General features: G+C 34.0%; 2 protein-coding genes and 1 pseudogene across 5 annotated transcripts; 1 reads left to right on the forward strand and 2 right to left on the reverse strand.

Moving 5' to 3' along the window:
- Positions 1 to 825: 825 nt before the first annotated feature.
- Positions 826 to 7422, reverse strand: LOC146914809 (uncharacterized). Of its 4 annotated transcripts, none has more exons than XM_085717513.1 (5): positions 2600 to 2760; positions 2415 to 2507; positions 2228 to 2328; positions 1182 to 1499; positions 826 to 1078 (listed from the first exon to the last, which is right to left on the reverse strand). In XM_085717513.1, the coding sequence occupies exons 4-5, from the start codon at positions 1434 to 1436 to the stop codon at positions 998 to 1000; spliced, it is 336 nt and encodes a 111-aa protein (XP_085573639.1). In that variant the 5' UTR covers positions 1437 to 1499; positions 2228 to 2328; positions 2415 to 2507; positions 2600 to 2760; the 3' UTR covers positions 826 to 997. The 4 variants fall into 4 exon arrangements, 1 of the variants encoding a protein (XP_085573639.1); XR_015014400.1 differs by lacking the exons at positions 826 to 1078; positions 1182 to 1499; positions 2228 to 2328 and adding exons at positions 3237 to 3725; positions 6729 to 6805; positions 7188 to 7422 and having other exon boundaries at positions 2600 to 3147; XR_015014401.1 differs by lacking the exons at positions 826 to 1078; positions 1182 to 1499; positions 2228 to 2328 and adding exons at positions 3237 to 3725; positions 7188 to 7422 and having other exon boundaries at positions 2600 to 3147.
- Positions 7423 to 15823: 8401 nt separating this feature from the next.
- On the forward strand, positions 15824 to 15939 carry LOC146914810 (small nucleolar RNA R71; annotated as a pseudogene).
- Positions 15940 to 21909: 5970 nt separating this feature from the next.
- On the reverse strand, positions 21910 to 26706 carry LOC146914811 (peroxidase 12-like). Its single transcript, XM_085717515.1, has 3 exons — positions 26421 to 26706; positions 25576 to 25761; positions 21910 to 22717 (listed from the first exon to the last, which is right to left on the reverse strand). The coding sequence occupies exons 1-3, from the start codon at positions 26679 to 26681 to the stop codon at positions 22106 to 22108; spliced, it is 1059 nt and encodes a 352-aa protein (XP_085573641.1). The 5' UTR covers positions 26682 to 26706; the 3' UTR covers positions 21910 to 22105.
- Positions 26707 to 26982: the final 276 nt, after the last annotated feature.

Below are 26982 nucleotides of genomic sequence, written 5' to 3' on the forward strand. Positions count from 1 at the left end.
TAGTTTATATAGGTTCACTTAATTGGGCTTATCTCACAAACCTTAATGGGCCTAACCCATTTCTATTCCAACCTCAAAAATGTTATTACTCTCTTAACGGTAAAATACATCACTAACGGTCACTTACCGGTAAATAAAATAATTACTACGCTCTCTAGTAAAATGGTGAAATAATACTCTTACTAAGCACTAAAAATAATCCTCATCCAAAATTACCCCTGCTCTCAAAATGACCAAAATGTCCCTAAGTCCAAAATGACTAAAATACCCTTCTACACCGAATTCTACAATTCCCAACCAAAAATACACACAAAGGCAAATAATCACATAAGAGCACATATATCACAAATAAATAAATAATAAAATAAAACTAGCGAAAATCGGGCTGTTACATCAACCACGCCGCCTCCAGGATAAAACAAGTCCAGCTACAACTGTTCGATTAACTACTGCCACTACAAGAAACTTGCCATTTAGCAACGGCAGAAACCGTTGGTAAAGGTCTCAAAAACCGTTGGTATAGGTCATAAAACCTATACCAACGCCCATCTGCTACCGTCTAGGATACTATGCTTATACCAACGGCAAGAATGCCGTCCCAATAGCTTATACCAACGGAAAATTAGCTTGATGCTATAGATTTCGGAGCTATAGCAACACAATTTTTTTTTTAATAATAATATAAATATTTTTTATACTTATACTTTCTCTCTTTTTTTTTAATAAAATTCACCCTAATATAAATATTTTTTAATAATAATAAAATTTTCACAAGACCAAAAAAATAATATATTCTGCAATACTTTTTTATTGCACTACACAAAATTTAAGGTAACATCAAAGAAAATTTCAATTATATGATCAAAGTAGTAAGTCTTACAAACATATCAAAATAAAAAAGAATAATGTCAATTTTATATAATAATCAACACAAAAATAGATACTACATCAAAAAAACATTAGATGAGCCTAAACATATCCAAGATAAAAACAATTTCTAATCTTCCTCTCTTCCGTCTTCATCACTGCATCGACTTGAAGAATTTATCTGGTTTGGAGTACTAGCATCATCTGTGGCCTATTAAAAATAAAAATAAAATGTTACAAACTCTACTTAATTCATGTTATCATAATATTCGAAATCTGAACTCGAAAAGTAAAATATCAATTATATAATATACCTGTTTTGCAGCTTGTAAAATATCATTCAAATCTTCTTGAGATAATCGATTTTGTATCACTGACATCATATTTGCCATAAACACATTTGTCCTCTCTTGACTTTCTCGCATTTTCTTAAGTTCATCCCTCAATTCTTGATTTTCAGACAAAGTAGCTTTTGATTTCTTAGGTATCGGAATATTGCCTATACAACGCACATGTCCCCTCTTTTCAGCTCCTTTTACTCGGGAATAAATGTCATTCTTCCAAGGCATATGACTTTGTGTCCCAACCGATTGAGAAGTTTCTGCCTCATTATTATGTTTGTTTAGTTCTTCCTGAAAAATTATAAGATATATAGATTATAAGAATACATTTTAAAATAGAATTCATTCATATGACAATCAAAACAATTGAAAAGGGTCACTTTTATGTCATAATCATAACAGAAATGTTCATTAAAATAGAACAATTGAACATAATTCAGAACAGAATTCAAAACAGAGTTCATTAATTTAAAACAAAATTCGGAACATAATTAAATTAGAACAACTGAACCTGAACAATTAAAACAGAATAAGTAGGGTCAAAGTAATGGTTGTGGATGGTCATTCGAATAGGGGACCGCTCATTCGAATATATCAGTTATTTGTAACTACTAGTTCAATTTTACCAACAATAAAAACACACAGCATAATGACAAGACAATCCGAAATGAGGCCAATATAAATAACAAAATTCCCCACCTGAATGGCATCATAAAAATCATTCAAAGGGAACTAACTGAACTATACTTGCAAAATAAACTTTAGAACATAATTCAATCAGAGCAATTGAACCAGAACAATTGTTACAGAACAATTAAAATTGAATAAGCAAGTCCAATTTTATGTCACAATCAGAACATAATTCAGAACAATTAAAACAGAACAATTGAACCGGTTTCAATTCTTACGGCCATAATTCAATTTTATACAACAACCGGGGATCCAATTTCATTGATTTAACATATCGTTTCAGTATAAGTTATAGAATCAAAAAAGGTATGAACGAAAGAAAGTCTTACTATAAATCTTGCAGCATGTTCATTAACAATTGAACCATCTTTACGAGTACGTGTATCAATGTAAATCTCTTTGCGTGTGGGCGACACTCCTTTGGCTTTTTCTTTTTTGATACCAAACAAATGAAATTATAAGTAATTTGTTTTATAAATACAATTTATTCAATTACAAGTTCAAATATTAACTAACCTTCTCATTGATCAATTTTGAGAGACTTTTTGTACCCATGCAATGAATATCTTCATATCTTTTACGATTCTGACTATTCTTTTTACTTTCTTTCTACAATTGATACAACATAATGTTAGTCGAAAGAAGGAACCAAATTCGAAGATTTTTATAGTATGATAATATCTCTTTTAAATTTGACTTACTTGTGCCTCTTCAGAAAACCAATGATGAACTAATTCACGATATTGACTTCGGTCAACTCGAGAATCTAGTACAGCATTTGCAACTTCTTCTTCCGTTTTACTTGTGTCAAATGTCTTTCCTTTTATAGAACACTTCCATTGTTTCCACTTCATATTCATCTCATGTACAGATATTCTTTTGTAGTCTCATTCATAGGAGGATCAAACCCAAAGAATTTCAACACATATATAGATGTGTTAAGTAAATACAGCATTAGTGATAAAAAAAATTGGGTACATAATTATTTTAATATATTGTTAATATAATACCTCTATTTGAAAAACCATGTCATTCTTATTCTTAGCAGGCATATCTTTCCAAGATGTGAGATTAATTGGAGCATATTGTTTCCTTCGAACCAAACTCCCTATGAAACGAGTAAGAGTTGACCCTTCGTCACCAATGAATCGACCGCGCTTGTCCATCTTAACAACTATGTAACTTTTTGGATCCATTTCCCATACATCATACATTCTTGTTGGGCCTCTTTTTTTCTTGGGTTGAACATCTACAAGCAAAACAGAAGATGTTATATAATTCAAACATAAACTATATATAAAATAAATTACAAAAACAGAAACTATATATAATTGAAACCTTTATTAATTTCTAGTTCTTCTTCTGCTTCTATATCTGAAGGAATATAGTCGAAATCTTCAGACTCATGTGTGACAACTTCCACATGACTTGGGTTGGGCCTAGTTTCTTCAACATTGCTTCCTTGGGCATGAGTTGAGGTTGTATGAGTTTCTTCTGCATTACTTCCTTGTGCATGAGTTGAGGCTGTATGAGTTGCACTAGTTCCTTGGCTTGAGTCTTTTAACCTACGACTCCCAATATTCAATTTTCTCTTCTTTGCCATTGCTGCAATACTTTAAATTGAGTGATGAACACAAACTTCCACATGACTTGGGTTGGGCCTAGTTTCTTCAACATTGCTTCCTTGGGCATGAGTTGAGGTTGTATGAGTTTCTTCTGCATTACTTCCTTGTGCATGAGTTGAGGCTGTATGAGTTGCACTAGTTCCTTGGCTTGAGTCTTTTAACCTACGACTCCCAATATTCAATTTTCTCTTCTTTGCCATTGCTGCAATACTTTAAATTGAGTGATGAACACAAACTTGCACTAGTATGACAACCATAAAAAGTAATAAGTCAAGTCCAATTGCATACAAAAAGCAAAACATTCACTAAACATTTTGAGCAATAGTATGATGACCATAAAATACAATTGGAATGATAAAATATAGAATCAAAACTTTCACCAAACATAATATAGAATCAAAACATTCACTAAAACATTGTAATCAACATAAAAAGAAATAGTATGCTGACGATAAAATACAAAGGGAATGATAAAATATAGAATCAAATCCTTCACTAAACTTAATTTCATATTTCTACTTTTATCAACAATGCACAATTGCAAAGTGAACTCCATCTAAAATTAAGTAACACTACTATAGAACTTTTGTATGTTCTACAAACAGCAATATATCTTAAGGTATGGACTATTAATAAACAACACTATCAGAAGAATTATATCTCATAACCTAGAAATACAAACTGCAATTACTTCATTTTTTAGTCACATCCACCTTTAAATCAGTGGCGGAGCCAGATGAAAAAAATTGGGATGGCCACTATCAAATAAACTAAAATATATAAATTGTTGTTTTTTAAACAGCAAATATATGAATACGCTCCACCTGAACAAGGATAGGATTGTTGCCAATTGTACAAATACATAAAGAAGCACCAAGTCTACTGGTACATAAGGAAACCGAAAAGCCACACAAAGGAACCAACATACCCACTTAAAACACCAGCAACTGCTATGCTCACCTAATACACTAAAAAAACTCTAAAACCAAAGCCTAGAGCAGGAAACAAAACACAAGTTGCAGACAGCACCTAGCAGCCGCAGCAACTACATAACAGTGCCATAAAACTACTGTCATCTCTCCATCTTCATAGCTCTTATCTAATAAGGCACACCGTCGGATTCCAGCACCATTCGTATTAAACCATCATCAATAACCGACTCGGAACTAATACATGCACTTATCAAAATGATATAATCATATAGTGTTAAAAGACTCATAATGAAGCGAATTTCAGTTTCAAAATAAACTATGTCTCTGTATTGGTATGGTATGAATAAGCAATCAAGTACTTCAAAACTAATATAAATCAACATTACTGATATAATCATATAGTGTTAAAAGACTCATAATGAAGCGAATTTCAGTTTCAAAATAAACTATGTCTCTGTATTGGTATGGTATGAATAAGCAATCAAGTACTTCAAAACTAATATAAATCAACATTACAATTGAAGAAGCAAGATAGAAATTGTTTCATTCAAATATATTATTACCCTTTCTTCTGTATCAGACATTTCTGTGAGGCTCCTGGCAGTGTTAAAGGGTAAGAATAAGCAAGCCAGCAGTTCAAACTATAATAAATCAACGTTACACTTGAAACATTACAATCAATTGAGAAGCAAGATAGAAATTGAAATTATTCCCCTTTTGATTTGATTATGGTTATAGGAAAGTTGAAATTGAAAACCAAATAAAAAAACCAAATTATCAACAAACAATAGGAAATTGAAGCAGTATAATTACCAAACTAAAACAAAAATAATGGAAATTATTCCCCTTTTGTTTTGATTAGGGTTATAAGAAAATTGAAATTGAAAACCAAATAAAAAACCAAATTCATCAACAAACAATAGGAAATCGAAGCTGTGTAAGTATCAAACAAAAAAAAAAATTTACACTTACTCGGTTAGGTTTGTGGGAGAGATGGAGACAAATGAAGAGGAATCAGAGATCGATACAGAGAGAAGAGAAGAAGACAGGTGAGATTAGTGTGAGCTTCAAGTTTGATGAAAAGTTAGAGAAGGTAACGGTCGCAGAATGGCTGACGGGGAGATGGATGGAGGTCACTGCGTTTTGGAGATTTGGGTTTTATAAGCAAGTGATTTGCGTTTTGGAGATTTGGGTTTTATAAAGAAGAGGATTTAGAGATTTGCGTTTTATAAGGAAGTGATTTGCGCTTTGGAGGTTCAATGGATTTAGAGAGTAGTGATTTTTTTTTTGTTACAATCGTGAGTATTTGAAGTTAGGTTTGTTATTTTTTGTTTTTTCTTTTAGTTTTGTTATGTGAAAGAAAGAAAACGTGGGAAAGAGGAAAAAAAATTAAAAGATGGGAAAAAAATGAGCTGGCGCTTTTTCATTCTTAACCTATAGGTGACCGTTGCTATATGTCAAAGTAGATAGGGACACATATAACAATAAACAACCAATTATGTATATTTAAATCATTTATACAACAGTAGTAGTTTAAAAAAAAAAAATTATTTGAGTATGCATGCTGACCCCTAAGACGGACACCGCTCCATGGAGACTAATGTTGTCAAGGTTTGTCAATATGGCAATCAAGACGCGCAACTCATAATTTAACAAGTCCTCAAATGGTAGTAACCATCATGGTACTCCTCGGAATTTTCATTAGAGTGCTCTGCATTGATCCCGAATTAGTTTAGTGGAGGGTTAAATTAGATATGCTGTCCAGAGGGATTACCGACATCAATGTAGCTACTCATTAAGCCATTGGCACATGCCTCACACACACCTACTCCTCACACTTTGCTAATCTCCTAAAAAGGCGATCCATATTGTCAAACAACAACGACTATGATTTTGGTTGGAATTTATTTTCCGAAGGACAACACGAATAGGAACCAAGAGTTTTTAATTATATCGATGTCAATCAAAATCAAATTCCAACCATTCCAAATTAAATTCGGAACATATGCACATTTCAACAATTAGTCCTACGACTTAATGAATAAATGGACGCATGACTATACATAGAACCAACAAGATAAACCACAATAGGGGTTCACAATAGTGGTCAGACTTTATTGCAAGGTAGTACTCAATCAATCTAACAAAATACAATCCAATGTCATAAAAGTACAATCAAGCAGTTTCATATCAACAACAATCAAATAATCATACGCAAGTAATTTAGCAAACAATCAACCCAAATCTACACTAATACAATTCATTACCCCTACCTTAGCGTTTTACCAGATACACTTTAACCGCAAGTACAGAACGTTGATAGTTGGGTGAGTAATGTCCTAGTCCAAATCTTTATCGCAGCCGCACAAGATGGACAAGACATAAGTCATAACAACATTTCCAGCAACACATTGTGACAGAATACAAGGAAAGTTTAGAATTCAGCTCCATAATGGGTTTTAAACTACTACAATATTGATTTAGTTTAGGTCCTTGAAGTTAAAGTTTGGATTTTAATAGTGGAAGCAAATTAAACCTCACTTAAAGGATGTTCAGGCACAAGCAGAACAGATCATGGTAGGAATTTAATTGAACCTAATATTCCAATGAATCACCAAAAGCAATTGATTCTACTTCTTTTCTTTTTAAAGAGTAATGAGAATTTCAAACAAGGACTGTGTTTTTCATATTTTTAAGCACAACTAAAGAATTATGGAAGGAGGAAAACTCACCCTTGAAGCTAAAAGGGTCACAATCTTTGCGGTTTCTCCGGCACCGCAACTTTGAATATGGAGCCGCGTGAATGAGAAAGAATGGGTTCCGATAGAATTGTTTCAAATGTTGATTTCTTCTATCCAATAGAAAGCCTATGCGACAAGGAGCTCGAAAATGGTTTTCATATCTTCCATCGGTTCATGTGGTTGCCGGAAAATGGAATTGGAAGAAGAAAAAGATGGTGAGAGATGGTTGTATGAATGAGGAAGATGAGTTCAGCTAGTGTAGAGAAGTGGAAGTAATAAACTAAGTGTCCTACAACTTTCTGCCACGTGAGCAGAGGAAAGAAATTAAGAATATGAAGATAAAAATGTGTGGTCATTTTTCTTTGTGTGTAGTAAAACGTGGATGGAGGAAAATGAAAGGCTTAAAGTTTTAAATCTACTAACTATTGTACTCTTAACGAAAACTAAATAAAATAAATTCATTCTCTCTCAACCTATAGCAACCCCTGTTTGAAATTTCAGTTGCTATATTTTATCTATAGCAACGCTTTTTACTGCGGTTACTAAAGGCTACCGTTGCTATATGGCAAATTTCTTGTAGTGTGCACTGTAGAAAATCGTTCGAGAATTACACCTTCAAATATGGTACTAAGACCACTCTTTAATACTGAAACCACTTTAATATGGTATTATTACCATTCTATTATGGTGCTAAGACCACTCAAATATGGTGTTTCCACCATTCTAACCTTTAAGCTCTCCAAACTATCAATATGGTACTATGACCACTCAAATATGGTGTTTCCACCATTTCTTCTCAAATAGAAAAATATTGTTATAATATTTATATACCGTTAAGATCATTCTATATTCCGACGGGGCATTATTATTCCAAATAGGGACTATGATCTTAAAAGTACTCTTTATTCCGAAGGGACATATATTACCGAAGGGACTATGAACTTAAGACCATTCTTAATTCCGAAGGGACATTAAACCGAAAAGGGACTATGGTCTTAAGAACACTCTTAATTACGAAGGGACATAAAGGAGTAGAAAAAGGAGAAGTACTTGTTAAACAAGTCGAAGGAGGGAGAAGAGATGAAAGACTCGTCAACACAAGTCAAAAAAGGGAGAAGAGAGAAAGAGTTCCCGACAACTCAATGAAACTCTTTGGTGTGTGGAATGCACTGTGTGAGCTCTCTATTTATAGAGAAAATTCACAACTAATAAGTGAGAAACTTTGGGAACAAGTAATATGAGAAACTTTGGGAACAAGTAACATATTACTTTGCGATTAAGTAATTCACATATTAGATCTAGTACAAAAATATCTTAATTGAGTACTAAAATATATTAAATTTAGTACAAAAATATATTATATTATGTACCAAAATATTTTAGCGAAACTTGGGGACTAAGAAAGCACTTTCTAATAATGATTAAATTAATTATTTAATTTATCATTTCCAAATAATAAAATATATATCAATATATATTTTTTCTCTAGTGCTTATGTACCCCCATTAATTAGAGGTACACCCCCACTATATAAACACTACTAATGTGTGTGTTCCATCCGATGTGGGACTTTCACTTTTTTCAATTCACACAACACTAGTTCTACCCAACATGGGAATTTGTGTTTAGTCTTTTTTACTCAATTTCCACACATGGTCCAACAATCCCCCACTTGAATTTAAAAAATGGTTTCTGAAATAACGTCAAAAACGTCTCCATAAGATTTGCTAGTAAACAAAGGTGTCGTCTACAACTTGAACCTTTGCATAGCGAGTAAAATTCTGATTAACAAGAGTTGCTTACAGCATTGAACTCTATCTCAGACATAGAACCCACACACAAACCTTTTCATAAGGTGTATTCTAAAAGCCCGTGCATTTATGGCCTTGCACGTGTATCCCGATTTAACGAACGCTCTAGGTATTCTGCCCCGAATCCCATAGAAACCGGCCTCAGTTCCACATTCATATAAGTGAGTCTATCAAGAGTACTCCTGTAGCTATGTACTCCACTCCACATAGAGTATAGATCTCATTAAGAGTTTCTATTATCCCATCCTTCTGTCACTGCAGGATTCATGCTTTCTTACCTTTGTAATAGCATGTTCTATCACTTGTGACTTGTTATTACCCATTGAACCTATTTCTTGGGATCTCCAGTCATGTAGGTCGGGTTACCATCACTTGTGACCTTTGGGCATTAGTCCCATCCTATTGGATGTATTTAGGACTTTCTTTTTAGTAATTCCTTTCGTCAAAGGATTGACTAATTCTTTATCGGTACGTACATGATCTACTTTAACCGTTCCTTTTGAGAGTAGCTAGCTCTCTAATCCTTTATGTGTTCATGCCTTAATTATCGTCTCTAACGATCCTCAATTTTTGTAATAGCTGCAGACTATCACAATGATTTAACACTTCTGGAAACGGTTTTATCCACTAAGGGATATCAATTAGCAAGCATCTTGTCAACTTGCTTCTCCACTAGTTTTCTCTAGTGTTCTCATCTCAGATTCATTGCATAGTGGACTGAGTCTATATCATTTGTTTTAACAAACAATTCCTCTAGTGATGCTCAATATACAAACACTAGTCGCTAAATATTCATCTGAAAGATGTTCTATTTTATATCTTGTACCATTTAAGTATGATAGAGCCAAACCGCAAGTGCACGGCCAATCGAAGTAATAGTAGTAAGTAAAAGTATCGTTCCGCTAGGGAGTTGTTCAACTTAATTAACCTTTAGTGAATGATTAGAGGGAGAGAAAGTTTAGTAAAAAGGGGTTTTGATTGCTGAAGATAAAAACAATATTAATAAAAAGCCTTTGGATCATTGGTTCATCATAATGACAAATCCTTCACTAGACAAGACCTAAACATCTAATTTCATGGTTTACACACTAATTTCTAAAGACCGGTTTCCCTTAGCCCCTCACCTTTTCGATGAAAGTCCGGTGAGAGTTTACCTCTAGCAACCAGGCCTATTTCGCTAACATGATTACTAGAAGATGCATAGAGGATTGAAACTACTCTTTGTCTCAATAATTGCAAAGACTATTTCATTGTTTTGCAATTATTGTCTAGATTCACTTGTTCCAACATCAAGACTCCGCTCTCGCTTTATGAATTGATGTTTGGGATGATGGATTAACGATTATCAAACCCTCCGCTTTCGCTTCCACAGTTTGATAATTGTTAATCCACGTTAAGACGGTGAATCTAGATTAGAAATTAGGGTTACATAGAAATTAGGGTTTAGGCTTGTTTTGTTTAGGATTGAGTCATTAGACTCCCCAACAATCCCAAGACGAGGAAGTCTACTCACTCATGTTCATCGTAGACATGGGGGAAGAAGAGAGAAAAACAGTAAAATAAATTGCAAAGAAAGTAAAAGGAAAATAAAGACTTTTTATTGAAATAATACTTGAAATAAACAAAGTAAAGGGTGAATGTTTATGGTGGAGAGCTACTCTATTTATAGCTTTACAATTGACTTAGAAACTAAGCAACTAAAGGGATAAAACGGTAAAGCTGCAACAGGGTAACTTGGGCCAGAAGAAAAAGCAGCAAAAGTGAATCTCGGGACGGGCACGGCCGTGCCACATGTTGGCACAGGCCGTGCCAAGCTTCTGACATTGGGGGAACATATTTTTGTCCCGTATCTTTGTATTCTTGCGCTGTATTTGCTCCAGTCCTCTTTCTTTCTCTCCAAGGCACCTTCCACCATATATTCATTCCTAAAATAAAATAAAAGACAATTTAAAGTAAAATATTCTAAAAGGAAATAAAATGCAATATAATTAAATCAAATCTTATTTAAAACTAAACTAAATAAAGCATTAAAATATACTAATCTATGACTCATCAAACTCCCCCACACTTGAATCCTTGCTTGTCCTCAAGCAAAAGGCAATAGACATAGCAGCAACAAAAGATTTATTCATGGCAATATTAAGAACACATGTCTCAAAGAAAGGTTCTGCTTCAAGTACACTAATTATAATTTCAAATACTTCTCATGAACCTATTCTACCCAACATCAAGTCTCAAGTGAGTGTGTGTGTGCAGTCCAACCCTTTTCTTGCTCCTGTATAAGACATATATTATGAGGAATAGGTTCCATCCTTAGTGCTAAAGTAACCGAGAAAAGTCCTTTCTTCATTTCATAGAAGAGTGATGGGAATTTAAGTTAAAATCAGATTAGATTAACAATTAAGCACAAGGGGCTGCAGATGCTTAGGGGCTATCTATCCTCGTAGGAAGTCTTTTCGGATGTAATTGTCCTTTCCCCCTAGATTCAAAATCACCCTAAGCAGTGCTGCAAAATTTTATTTGTTTCATCTCCGCGTAGGAAGTCTTTTTGGATGTAATTGTCCTTTCCCCCTAGCATTGATGAATTTGTTTTAATTTAAGTTCAAATTAGGGAGTCACCACCACAATTAGGAAGTTAGGGAATGTCCTTTCCCCCACATGTTGGTGCCATTCTCCCGCCCCATTATAACTTTAACAATTTAAGCATATAACAATTAAGAACATTTGATTTTCCCACACAAACTTATATTACTTTTACTCTGAAGACTTTAAAGGGTCTAAGTTAACACTAAAGATAGAACGTGCTCCTTAAAATACCTATTCATACATTTACTCAAAGATTGCAACTGAGTGCTTTTCTCATTGGAGATTTTCACAATAAAACAAGACATGGGTGAAACACAAGAAACTACTTTCATGTACAAGAAGCAACCTTTAAAGAAGAGACAAAACAAAAATTTTCATGCCAATTTTTTTACATTAAAAACAAGCTACTAGTCATGCCTTTCACTATAAAAACAAAACAAAAGAATAAAGTTCAAGGGAGTTTGGACACTACGACTCTAGACACTTTATTAGGCCCCCCCACACTTAGGGGAAGCATTGTCCTCAATGATTCAAAAAGAAAAGAAATTAAAAAGAAGAAGAAGAAGAAGAAGAAAGAAGGAGTAGAAGAAGAGTAGTAGAGAGAGAAGAGAGAAGGGAAGAGAGGAAGAGGAAAGCTCACAATTTATTGAGGTCCATAAGGAGGACCTTGAAGTTGGAGGTGTTGCATCATCCTTCGGAGCATTTCATTGTTTTCATTGTTCACACGGTTGCCTCTTTGGACATCGTTTCGAAGCCCGGATAACTCAACACCTTACCTTTGTTGCTCGTTGCTCATCCTCTCGATCTCATTGTGAATCCATGCCCATCTTTGATGTTCATCAAGTTCACCGGTTTCATGGCCATGGTGCCCCTCTTGGTGCAAGTTAGCACCTTCTCCCTCATCATCTTGCTGCTCTAGAACCTGCACATCATCAACATACAACCAATTTTCTTCCACCTCGGTGGTAGTCCGAGATGGGTTAGGAAGTAAAAACAAGATAGGCACATTTAGCTTGAGTTGGTAATGGAGGGGTGGACGTTGTTTAATGAAGTTCATAGCAATGAGGGTATCTATGTTGAGTCTATTGTTGCCCTCAATTGGTTTGATCCCCTCATCTTCACCTACTCCAAAACACCTAGCTATGTATGTGATGATGCCACCCACCACTATGTCTCCCTTACCGGCTGGTTTATTACCTAAGAAGTCTAGGTAGTCAATCAAATAGAAACATGTGTTGACGGGGTGGTTGTGGAGCATTGCCCATAACATGAACAACTCATCGGTTCTAGTATTTCCTAGCTCGGTTCTACCTCAAATAGTGCAAGCCATTACCCTTTGGAGGTACCTAAGTACGGGGTTGTGGATGTTGCTAGCTTTGTTGGCTCTAGGAACATAGTTGGAAACGCCGGTGATACGTGTCCAAAAGGCAGCTGGGTCATAGTTAACCGGTTTTAGACTAGGATCCCAATGATCATGAATATATCCTTCATTTGCAAAACCTAAGGCCTCACAAAAGTGCTGAAGTGACATGTCATAATCAATATTCATCAACCGGAAAACAACTCTATGGTTAGGGTTATCATAATCCATCTTATCTTTAGTGAAAACAATTGAGCTTAAAAATTCATAAGTAAAATTTTCATAACCCCGCATAGGTTTCAGCAATTCAGTCCAACCTAATTTTCCTATCAACCTAGAAACATCATCAAAAAGCTCTAGCGCATCCAAAGTATTGGGATCAGGATAACGAGAAGGATGCAAGTGTTTAGAGATTAGAATTTTATACCTGTCCCTTTGCTTGTTGTTTTTGAACTGGATTCCATGATTCTTCACTTGTGCTTGCTTCTTTGGGGGAGGTCCTCCTTGAGAGCTTGCTGGTTCCTTGCCACTTCTTCTTCAAGCCATTGACCCTTGTTGGAATTGGTTTGAAGTTTTAGGGTTTGGGGGGATTTTTGGTGGAAAGGATTGGTTTAGGGTTGGGGTTGATGTTTAAGGAAGGTTTGTTGGTTTGGATATGGAGATTGGTTAAGGTTTTGTGGTGTTTGGGTTAGGTTTTGAAAGATTAGGGTTTTGGTGAATTATGGGTTTGGATGGATGAAAGATGTTTTTGATTGGTGGTTTTTGTTTTGGATGAAGTTTGTGGTTGATTGGTGAAAGAATTGAGTGATTTGGTTAAGATTTGAGGGAGATATGAGGGTTTGAAGGTTTGAAGGTTATGGAGGTTTAGAATGAAGTTTGAAAGATGAAAGAGGGTTGTTGTTTGTGAATGAGGAAGAAGAAAGAAAAATTTGTGTATATATGGGGTGTAGAGGTCGGGCACGGCCGTGCCACCTGTTGGCACGGGCCGTGCCATCTTTCTAACTTCAACCATCATTTTTTCCTTAAAAACTTGGCACGGCCGTGCCATACCTAGCACGGGCCGTGCCACCTTTCTGGTCCTGAGGCTTCAGAATTTTTCAATTTCTTGATTTTTTTTCGAATCACACTTAGACAATTACCTACAAAACAACTTAAAACAAAGAAAAACAAAACAAAAGCAATTAAATGCGTGGGTTGCCTCCCACGAAGCGCTCTTTTAATATCATTAGCTTGACGGTTAGAAAGAGTCCTTAGAATGGATCAAAGATATCATATTGTGTAGATGACGCTATAGAACGTTCTTTCACAACATGATCGTTAAGCATACAATAAGAGTAAAGAGCGGGACCCTTCATAACATTTTCCAACTCAGATCCTACCATCTTATCACTCACTTGAAAGACTATCCTACCGTTCTTGACATCTATAAGAGCTCCTGCAGTGGCTAGGAAAGGTCTACCTAGGATTATGGGGACGTCTTCGTCCTCCGCAATGTCAACGACTACAAAATCAGTTGGGATATATATCCCTTCTATCTTAACGGGTATGTCCGCGACAAATCCTACAAGTTTCATGGTAGAACGATCAGCTAGCTTCAACTCTATTTTGGTAGGTTTCAATTCTCCTATCCCTATCCTTTTAAGAAGAGACAAAGGCAGCAAACTAACACTAGCTCCTAAGTCACATAAGGCTTTGTTTATGGTTTCATTCCCAATTTCACACGGTATGGCAAAGCTACCTGGATCTCTAAGCTTAGGGGGTGCTTCTTGAATGATTGCACTAGTGTCCTTAGCCAAAGCTATTGTCTCACTATGCTCTATAGGCCTTTTCTTTGAAAAAATTTCCTTTAAAAACTTGGCATATAGAGGCATCCTAGACAAAGCTTCAGCAAAGGGAAGTTTAATGCAAATCTTCCTAAGTATGTTAACAAATTTTTCAAACTTACCCTCTAGTTTAAGCTTATCAAGATTTAAGGGGGATGGAGTTTTGTTTTCTTCAAGCGGTTTTGCTTCTTCTATCACAATTTTATCATCTAAAGGCTTGACACTTTCTTTCCCAATGTTTTTAACCTTAGCAAAAGTTTCGCCTAACTTACTACCCCCAAAAGATATGACATTAACTTGGGCTTTGGGATTGGCTTCGGTTTGACCAGGAAAGACTCCCGGTGTTTGGGAAGAGGTAGCCACTTGTTGGGTTATTTGAGCGATTTGAGTTTCAAGCATTTTAGAGTGAGTAGCAATAGAATCAACCTTGGTATTGAGCTTGGAAAGAGAATCATTCAGAAATCCGGTTTGGTTTTTAAGTTCTTGGAGTTGTTTAGTTTGGTTGGCAATAGAATTTTCCAACAAAATTTCCAAATTGGATTTCTGAGTGAATCTTTGGTTGTTTGCATAACCGGGTGGTACTACTTGTCCATAGGGATTTTGGTTTTTATAAAAATTTTGATTTTGTCGCATCCCTTGGTTGTATTGAGCATAATTCATTTGCTCAACACCATTAATAGCACTACCTAGTTGGCAATCAACACCAGCATGACCAGTTATACCACATATTTCACAAGAAGGAGTAGAAGCAGAGTTGATAGCACTAACATTGAGTTTTTCAAGTTTTTCAGTTAGTGTATCAATTTTAGAAGCAAGGTGGTCATAGTTAGAGACTTCGTACATACCTGCCTCCTTTTTGGAAGATGAAGAACTAGTGATGGCTCTCTCGTCGGTCCATTTGTAATGATTTTGAGCCATGTCTTCAATCAAGGCATACGCCTCCGTGTAGTTCTTGTTCATAAGTGCTCCACCTGCAGCTGCATCAACAGACATCTTAGTGGTATAAGACAAGCCATTATAAAAGTGTGGACTATAAGCCACTTCTCTAGGCCATGGTGGGGACAATAAGCCACTTCTCTAGGCCATGGTGTGAAACGCTCCCACGCATCATGGAGAGATTCCCCATCTTTTTGGTTGAACCGCGTGATTTGGTCTCTAAGTTTAGCGGTTTTAGATGGTGGAAAGAAACGGGCAAGGAATGCTTGCCTCATCTGATCCCATGAGGTAATGGAACCGACTTCGAGGGAATGGAACCAAGCGCTAGCTCTATCCCTTAAGGAAAAGGGAAAGAGATGAAGTCTTACGGCTTCTTGGTTCTCCTTCATGGTTCCACTAATTCGTAGGAAAACAGAGATGTGAAGAGTGAGATCCTCAGTGGGGGATCCCGAGAATTGGTTTTGCTGCACCAAGTTAAGTAGGGCAGGCTTAATTTCGAAATTGTCATCCTCAACCGTTGGGTACACAATAACAGCTTGTGGCTCAGTCGTAGACGGCGTTGCATACTCTTTGAGAGTGCGAATGGCCATGGCGGTGTTATTTCGTGCGTCTCTCTTTCGTTTATGCAAATACCTTTCGATCTCGTTGATTATTACAACTCGATTTCTGGTTTTTCGCATAAAAAATTGAGAGCCCAAGAAGCTAACGATAACAGAAAAATAAAAGGCTAAAAATAAAAGGAAAGAGAAAAGAGAAAGAAGGAGAGAATTCTAATCACTAAGAAAAAGCTAATTAAATTTGTTAACTCCCCGGCAACGGCGCCAAAAACTTGATAGAGCCAAACCGCAAGTGCACGGCCTATCGAAGTAATAGTAGTAAGTAAAAGTATCGTTCCGCTAGGGAGTTGTTCAACTTAATTAACCTTTAGTGAATGATTAGAGGGAGAGAAAGTTTAGTAAAAAGGGGTTTTGATTGCTGAAGATAAAAACAATATTAATAAAAAGCCTTTGGATCATTGGTTCATCATAATGACAAATCCTTCACTAGACAAGACCTAAACATCTAATTTCATGGTTTACACACTAATTTCTAAAGACCGGTTTCCCTTAGCCCCTCACCTTTCCGATGAAAGTCCGGTGAGAGTTTACCTCTAGCAACCAAGCCTATTTCGCTGACATGATTACTAGAAGATGCATAGAGGATTGAAACTACTCTTTATCTCAATAATTGCAAAGATTATTTCACTGTTTTGCAATTATTGTCTAGATTCACTTGTTCCAACATCAAGACTCCGCTCTCGCTTTATGAATTGATGTTTGGGATGATGGATTAACGATTATCAAACCCTCCGCTTTCGCTTCCACAGTTTGATAATTGTTAATCCACGTTAAGACGGTGAATCTAGATTAGAAATTAGGGTTACATAGAAATTAGGGTTTAGGCTTGTTTTGTTTAGGATTGAGTCATTAGACTCCCCAACAATCCCAAAACGAGGAAGTCTACTCACTCATGTTCATCGTAGACATGGGGGAAGAAGAGAGAAAAACAGTAAAATAAATTGCAAAGAAAGTAAAAGGAAAATAAAGACTTTTTATTGAAATAATACTTGAAATAAACAAAGTAAAGGGTGAATGTTTATGGTGGAGAGCTACTCTATTTATAGATTTACAATTGACTTAGAAACTAAGCAACTAAAGGGATAAAACGGTAAAGCTGCAACAGGATAACTTGGGCCCGAAGAAAAAGCAGCAAAAGTGAATCTGGGGACGGGCACGGCCATGCCACATGTTGGCACGGGCCGTGCCCAGCTTCTGACATTGGGGAAACATATTTTTGTCCCGTATCTTCGTATTCTTGCGCTGTATTTGCTCCAGTCCTCTTTCTTTCGCTCCAAGGCACCTTCCACCATATATTCATTCCTAAAATAAAATAAAAGACAATTTAAAGTAAAATATTCTAAAAGGAAATAAAATGCAATATAATTAAATCAAATCTTATTTAAAACTAAACTAAATAAAGCATTAAAATATACTAATCTATGACTCATCAAAGTACAATAGGTTACTCCTAGTGAAGTAATCTTAGAGTCATAGTTTTCTTAAGGCACCTCATGACTCTTTCTATAGCATGGCAATGCTTCTCATCCGTCTACTAGTAAACTTGCACAAGAGTTTCACGACATTAGCAATGTCGGGTCTAATACAATCAGTGGCTTACCTAAGGACTGCCAATGATGCTCGCATATTCTGTTTGTTTAACTCCATCTCAAGTGTTCTTACACTTGGATCATAATATATGATTGCAAGTTTACGGTGAAATAATAATATTTCCTTAAGAAATTCTCAACTTTGCGAGATTTATCAAAAAAAATTCTTTTTTCTGATCTAGTAATCTTGAAACCAAGAATTACTTAAACTTTGTCTAGGTCTTTCTTATCAATGTTATTGATAAACAATGATTTCACATAATTCATTGAATGAATCTTTAAAGCAAATATGAGCAAGTCGTCTTTATAGAGACTTATGATCGTGCAAATATTATTTGTCACTTTCATTCACTTTATACTCATTCGATAGCATTAGAATGTCAAATTTTTCATGTCATTCCTTAAGAGTTTATTTTAGACCATACAAATAATTATCTAACTTACAGACCTTGTTTTCTTGTCCATGAATCGCAAAACTTTCAGGTTGTTTCATATAGATTTCTTCTTCTAGTTCACCATAAAAAGAGGCAACTTTCACATCCATTTGGAGTACTATCGAGTTATGAACGGCGGCTAAAGGGACTAGTACTCTTATGGATATGATTTTCGTGACTGGTGAATGAATGTCGAAGAAGTCTATATTTTTCTTTGTCTAAAACCTTTGACTACAAGGAGAGCCTTGTATTCATCAACCGTTCCATCAGGTTTTAGTTCCTTTTTCCAAAATCCAAATACAACCGATTGATTTTGCAACTATGAGACAAGTCAACCAAGTGTCATGTTTTGTTAGACTCTAGAAGATTCATTTCATCGTTTATTGCTTTTTGCCATAATTCAGCATCCAATGAGCATCCAATGAGGATATAACTTCTTTAAGGCTTAATGAATCTTCTTCCAATGTATAAACCAAGTTCATACTCTTCAGCATTTTTAGCTTTCTTAATTTTTAGAAGGGGATTTAGTTTACCCCCACTAGTGCCCCCACTATTCTTTAATTTACAGGGGTACTTACTTCATAGAAATCATCATCTTTAATTCTATGATCACTTTAACATTTAGGTCGTAAAACCTATATGCTTCGTTATTTATAACATACCTAATGAATACACATTCATAGGCTCTACTAGTGAGTTTAACTCTCTTGGGGTCCTGAAGCCAAATATAGTCCGGACAATCCCAAGTTCAAAAATAAGACAAGTTGGATTGTCTTTTCTTCAAAAATTTCTTAATTAGAATTTTTGTTCTTAGACTTGGGTACTCTATAAATTTCAATTTTCGTTATAAAAATTGAACATTCGAGCATATCATTTTATTTTCCAAAATTCACAGTCATCAATAAATATGATAAAAACATCATTTTATCATTTCTAATTTATGTGTCATCAAATTCACACATATCATAATTTATTATGTCTCTAAATTCTGATTTATATGAACTTTTGGTTCATATTTCTTGACTGCAATAAATAAAATTGTCTAATCATATAACGTTGGAATTAAGTCCAAGTTACTCAAGTTTAAAATTAAACGCTTGTTCACACAATAAATTTTGATATGTCAAATATTAAAATCATACAACTAATAAAATAGAAGGAGAGTTTAATTTTGAACATACCATCAAAGGTGCAATCTTTTTGCACAAGAATGTATGGTAGACAAGTCTCTCTTTAAGTCTGAGTCAACTCAATCTTATTCAATAGAAATCTGAAATTCAAATTCTTTCTAATTTAAAGTAGAATTTCACAATTCCATTTATTTTCCTTTATTGCATAATTATAGGTTTGGAGCTTGGAACTCTAAACATTGTATTGTTAGCAGCTTACCTATGTTCTGTTTTTTCAAATGAGGCGGCAACAATTTGTCCATATTTCCAATTTTCAAAAAAATCGTAAAACAGTACAAAGAGTACCAACCTACTGCCGAACCAGAAGTAATTGCTAATATCATATGATTTTGTCCAATTCCCTTCACAGAATAAGCAGCAACATCACCACGAATCATAAGAATTTTGGGAAAGTAATTACGTGATGTTCCAAGGGGCAGTTATAATTATCCACAATTAATTTCACATTTTATGAAAAAAGATATGTGAATTTCTTAGTGTTGTTGTTTTAACAACAATCACTTCACCGTTTCAGTCAAAAGATGTATATCTATAGTTTGATTTATCCTTATTGTATTTAGGGACAATTGAACCTCAATAAGTAACTTCTTCGGTAGACATAGCATATCTAAACGTCTTAAAATTGTTGTTTTTGGATTTCCAAACTGTTGTATTTGGATTTCCAAATTCTATTATCTACCGAAGTTGTTACTAGATTGAGTCACGACCAGGTCGCTCTCTTTAAGACGTTTCGTGGCACTACCCAAAATTGTGCAAGGTAGACTATCAACCACGCCGCCTCCAGGATAAAACAAGCCCAACTACAACTGTTCGATTAACTACTGCACTGTAGAAAATCGTTCGAGAATTACACCTTCAAATATGGTACTAAGACCACACTTTAATACTGAAACCACTTTAATATGGTATTATTACCATTCTATTATGGTGCTAAGACCACTCAAATATGGTGTTTCCACCATTCTAACCTTTAAGCTCTCCAAACTATCAATATGGTACTATGACCACTCAAATATGGTGTTACCACCATTTCTCCTCAAATAGAAAAATATTGTTATAATATTTATATACCGTTAAGATCATTCTTTATTCCGACGGGACATTATTATTCCAAATAGGGACTATGATCTTAAAAGTACTCTTTATTCCGAAGGGACATATATTACCGAAGGGACTATGAACTTAAGACCATTCTTAATTCCGAAGGGACATTAAACCAAAAAGGGACTATAGTCTTAAGAACACTCTTAATTCCGAAGGGACATAAAGGAGTAGAAAAAGGAGAAGTACTTGTTAAACAAGTCGAAGGAGGGAGAAGAGATGAAAGACTCGTCAACACAAGTCAAAAAAGGGAGAAGAGAGAAAGAGTTCCCGACAACTCAATGAAACTCTTTGGTGTGTGGAATGCATTGTGTGAGCTCTCTATTTATAGAGAAAATTCACAACTAATAAGTGAGAAACTTTGGGAACAAGTAATATGAGAAACTTTGGGAACAAGTAACATATTACTTTGCGATTAAGTAATTCACATATTAGATCTAGTACAAAAATATCTTAATTGAGTACTAAAATATATTAAATTTAGTACAAAAATATATTATATTATGTACCAAAATATTTTAGCAAAACTTGAGGACTAAGAAAGCACTTTCTAATAATGATTAAATTAATTATTTAATTTATCATTTCCAAACCAAATAATAAAATATATATCAATATTTATTTTTTCTCTAGTGCTTATGTACCCCCATTAATTAGAGGTACACCCCCACTATATAAATACTACTAATGTGTGTGTTCCATCCGATGTGGGACTTCCACTTTTTTCAATTCACACAACACTAGTTCTACCCAACATGAGAATTTGTGTTTAGTCTTTTTTACTCAATTTCCACACATGTTCCAACAAGTTTAGTAATCAATAAATCCCAGTTTTTTGTCAAAAAAAATCTAAAAAAGAAAAAAAAATGAATGTTGTGGTCAAACAAGCTTGAAAGGACCCAAAAGTTGATCAAAGATTTTTAGGAGCTATGATCCTAAACTTCCACCAGTTTGAGGATTATTCTTTTTTATTTTGATTGTTTTTTTTTTTCTTCTTTCTTTCTTAGTGAGGTGTTGTGAACATCTTCTAGCTTACGGAGGCTGTTGAAATATAAGTAGATTGGCTCATAACTTAGTTTATTATATAATACTAAGGTAGAGAATTATCCATTTTGTATCAAACTTTTCCTTGCTGTATCATTCCCATTATTTTTCAATACAAACCTAAGTTTTGTCTCGTTTTTCTCTAATATAATGATTCTCAATAGTTTGACAAACCCAATTATCCAATAATTAAAATTGAAAAGTATAATTAAGTAACAGAAATACAAGAAAGAAAAACAAGATTTTCTTTCCATAGCAAACTCAAGTACATATTGAACTAGTGAACCGTTCTTATTATTACAACAAGAGTCATACATTAAACCAAGAAACATTAAAACCCCAAAATACACCAAAAACCAACATCAACAACAACATACTAGAAGGACAACATAAGTAATTAACAAACTATGCCTTAAATTTAAAATTGCTCAATCAAGTCCATTCCCTCTTCCACCAAAGTAGACAAAACAGATTTCTTACCACCATTTACCACATTACATTTAGCACGAATTTCTCCTTGATTTCCGACCAAAACATTCAACTGACTCACCTTAATAAAAGCATTAATAAACTTCTCAAAGAACAAATTCTGATTAACAGCAAAGTCATTAACCAAACCCTTCGTCCTCGAATCAATGTTCAAATCTTGGTCGGAAGTAAACAAACCTTGTTTGTTCATCAAATCAAGGTAGTATTTGTTGTCGAATTTTGCCGGGGTCCTAATGTCGAGGTTTGCAGTGTTGCCTGAATTTGCATTAGGGCAAGTGTTTTTAAGGTTTTGGGCTAGGGTTTTGTCCATTGTGGGGTCTGCTGGGGAGAGTCTGTTGAAGAATGTTCCACAATGTGCACGACCAAATGTGTGTGCACCTGATAATGCAACAACATCTGTGACATCAAAGTTTTGGGCTGCAAAAACTTTGAGTGTAACATCTGTTTTGTTGAATGGTTGTGGAAGATTGCTTGTTTCTTTAATGCTAAAAGTTTTTCCATCTCTTCTTCCTAGTGGTACTGGAAAATTAGGTCCTCCTGACTGTAGAAAGGAAAATCATGGTTACAAAATGAAAAATGTACAATTAAGTATAAGATCATAGCAAAATATTATTTCTTTAAGGGTCATGTCACTACTAAAAAAACAAAAATTAGTGAGGGAAAACATGAAATCCCTCTCAAATTCCATCACTAAATTTTGCGACCAAGAAATTTATGAGGGATTTTATTTTTTCCGTCACTAATTTCCCTCTCTAATTTTGCTTTTTCTAGTAGTGTGTTAATGAGTGCTCCCGGGGCACTCTTTAAGCATTCCTAATAAAGAAATTATTCTTAAAAAAATTTATGACTTCAATTATCAATGCAATAAATGCACAAACTTTCATAAAAATTTACTACTTTTGGTGCTTAAAGAACGCCCCGAGGGCATTCGTTAACATTTCCCTTATCACTATGTCAAATAATGTTAGAAAATATTAAATGGAGGCTCTGATACCATCTTAAAAATTGAAGTTGGCTTAACACAACCCGACAATACTAGCCATTGAGGTAATGATTGCTCTCACTTATACTAAGTGAGACTCATTAACACTACCCTTTCTGAGACAATTATTTCCAAAGTTCAATCTTGCAACTCTTGGTATAATCGATTTTAGACATCCAAAGTTCAATGCAAACAGAAAAGTCCAATACAAGCTGGCTTTTGAAATATGCTTTTGATTATTTCTTTGGAGAGGTGCTTTTGATTGGTTTATTTTTATGATGGGAGATGCTTTTGATTCTATATTATGTTTTATCTACTATTAGCATCATTTTCCTCATGTATCAACAGAAATAACTCAATCCTTTTCTCTTTTATTAAAGCTGTCTTCTAATTTAATTATATTACAAAAAAGCTGTATTAGCATAGTCAATATAAAATAATAACCTTTAGGTAAAGCATATTTAAAAAATTAAAACTAAGAGTATAATAATGTAAAAAGTTAATCATACTTTGAAGTTTAAGGATTAGAATATGACAAAAGAGTTGTCAAACAAAAGAAAAGGTCAAAAGTTGTTAGAACAATTGTCTGAAAAATAATAATTAAAGTTTACTTTTAAGTCTTGCAACGTGGGTTTGAGCTTTTGAGATATATTCTAGACTTCTAGCAAGACTTTGGTTGGGAGAAAAAACCAAAGTCTTTGATCAAGTGGCCAAATTTTTATATTCTGTGAGGCAAGAATATACTTATCTATATGCTCATAATTTTTTTGAATGACTGGCGCCGCGTAAAATATTTTATAAGGATTTTTACTAAATATTTTCCTATAAAAATATTATATTTTTTTTAAAGAAAAAATATTATATTTTGTCTGCTTTTCTTTTCTAAGTTTGCATACATTTGAGATAATCAAATTGGAAATATTTGTTTGAGTAAATCAAATTGGAAATATTGTTGAGCATCGATTAAATATGTGGATCACTCAATATCAATATCCAAATAATTTGTTCGTCACACATGAGAGTCTAACATTTTATGCTAGACTCAACTTTATGTTTGTATTTTATATATTTCCGATGTTTATAACTCGATTATTTGACTTTGTGAGAAATTTTTTGTCAAAAAATCTGTCAATATTTTGTAATAAAAAAAGACTCAAGTTTTTTTTTGGTGGTGGCCGGGGTTTAAACACCGGACCTTGCATATATCATGCATTGTCCATGCATTGTCCTTACCAACCTAGCTAAACTCAAGTTTTTTAATATCTCTAGTCTTCATATCATTTCTCATATTAATTTATATTTTCTTTCAAAAATAAATTAATATGAGAAATGATATTGTAATTATTTTAGTATAATTTTTGAACAACTGTCTTTCTCATGTTCTCATGTCGTTTTTACTTTCTCTCTTTCGTTTCCTCTCACTATTGTTTAAGAAAAATAACGAAACTAGGAGAAAGTTGTTCAATAATTTATTATAAAATAGTTGTACAAATATCACTGTTCAATTAATATATGGGTCTATCAAAATAATTTTTTAATTAGCTGCTTATTTTTTTCTTTCTATTCCTGTAATTTTCACCTACCGATCAGTTGTCGGATTGTCTAGTGTGTGTTAATATTTAAATCTATAGTCTTACAAGTAAAACTCATCACAATCTTGATCAAGTATGTATCAACGGTACTATATATGTATAAGAAACTATTTTATATATGTGTGTGTTGTGACTAGTAATGATATTTTATTTTCATGACAAGTGAAGTTTACATATTATTAAAATGAATATTTTTTTTGGGGTACACAATATTAATAACTTTTATAATAAACTTATAGCTAATAACTGTTTAATGTGACAACAAAGGTCAATGAAATGAAACCACTGTCTCCTATTTCCTTTGAAAATAATATAAATTATACTCTCCCCATAACTTTTTTTTTTTAATAGGCAAAGAAGTAGTAACGGTATCAAGAGGAGACAAAAACATCCCAACTAGGTTGACACTCAAATGTCACCTCCATCGTCTCTCACCATAACTCCACATGACTTTTTATTTCAAAGAAATAATTTCACTAACTTGAAATCTATTTTAGAGCCATTGATCTATTTTTGAAACAATAAATATATTCACTCCCTTTTTTTTAAGGAAAATATATGCACTCTCTATACAACAAATTATATTTACTACTAGACCAAATTGAAATATGAAAAGAGTTTAGTTATGAAAAAAGATTAATTTCATCTCAAAAATCGTTTGAAAGTAATATTAGAGACAAAATTTTGTGGTTATTTCAATTTTTTCTATTAGTAATGTATCAAAAAATTAGTAGGGGAAACATCAAAAACATGATTAGTAGGGAAAAAAATTATGTACCAAAAAAAAATGTATAAAATAAAAGTAAAATGGAGTATAGAGTTTACTAGGAAAACGGCTTCACGGCCAGCCAAGACAGTGATATCTGCACAGGAAACAATCCTTCCACACTCTTTATGGACAAGAGCCCTAATGTCATCAATGGTTTTCAAGGCTTCTGTTCTCATGCCTCCATTTGGTGGTTGATCTCTTTCTCCTGGACTTCCATCCAGTAGCACTGATCCATCACATCCCTACATACATATATATCAACTACTAAGTCATGCAAGAAAACTTGAGAATATAAAAAGTTTTGTTAGGAAAATTAACTAGAACATATACAAGTTTAAATGTAATAATATAAGAGTTATTAACGATATTAATTTTAGACACCGTGAATAAAAATATTTTACACTACCAATCGATCACAAATCATTATTGTATGAATTTTCGCGTAGATACAATATTTTTTTAAAAAGTCAAACTAACCTAACAAAATTTGTATGGGAAAATCAAAACTAAGAACTTGAGAAAAACACACTCCAAAATTTTAAGCCAACATCACTAAACTAACGAAAATAGGTTTTAATATAGATACAATTAATGTCAAATATTTTTCATGATCCTATATTATTTCCAGTGTTAAAAACAATTAGAGAGTCAAAAACATATCAACTAAATCCTTATTTTATATTGATATTTTTTTCCCTATGGACCCTACCATCGATAAAAACCTTGGCCCGTATATATTTTGAGATTCGGACAATTGTTTTGTCATGTTATATAAGTCTAGTCTCTTCTGCTAAACTCAATCTCAATTCATTCTTTGTTATTCTTCACTTTAATATTAATTTATATAGCTCAAAATAGTAAATAATATTTTTTTGCATGAATAACTGGTGACATATATTACCTGAACAAAGCAATCATGGAAGAAAATACGGAGTAAGCCAGGAGCTTGGCCATTGTCTGATTTGAACACCTTGGTGAGATGGTTCCTTACAATGTTTTCAAGGTTGGGACATGTTTGGGTAAAGAAATTATAGGACAACCCTTTCACTACTGGTGGGGCATTGGTTTGTGCCTTAGAGGCATGGAAGTATGAAGCAAATAGAATGGAAGATATCAAAAGCAAAGAGTAGAAAGAAGTGATGGAAACACTATTCTTAGCCATCTTTGTTTGATTTCTTTGTGGGAATGATTTAAGATTACTAGGTTGGGTAATTATTTATAGATAGGAGGTGGCGGCTTTTGGGTTGTGCCCAACACATGTTTTTTTATTATTTCATAATTTACTAATAATAAAGTAGATAGTTGCATTAAATAAAAATAAAATAGTAGAAAGTTGCGGAGAAAATTGTAGTACATATATGTTGAGGTACAATGTATATAAGTTTAATCTAAGTTGTTATTATTGTTTGAATGACTTTGTAATTTCCCTAAAAGAAACTATTGTAGAATTGCTTTGAGAAATT

Source organism: Medicago sativa, chromosome 6, assembly GCF_051527215.1.
Source record: "Medicago sativa cultivar Bolivia chromosome 6, Bolivia_mono, whole genome shotgun sequence".
NCBI lineage: Eukaryota > Viridiplantae > Streptophyta > Magnoliopsida > Fabales > Fabaceae > Medicago > Medicago sativa.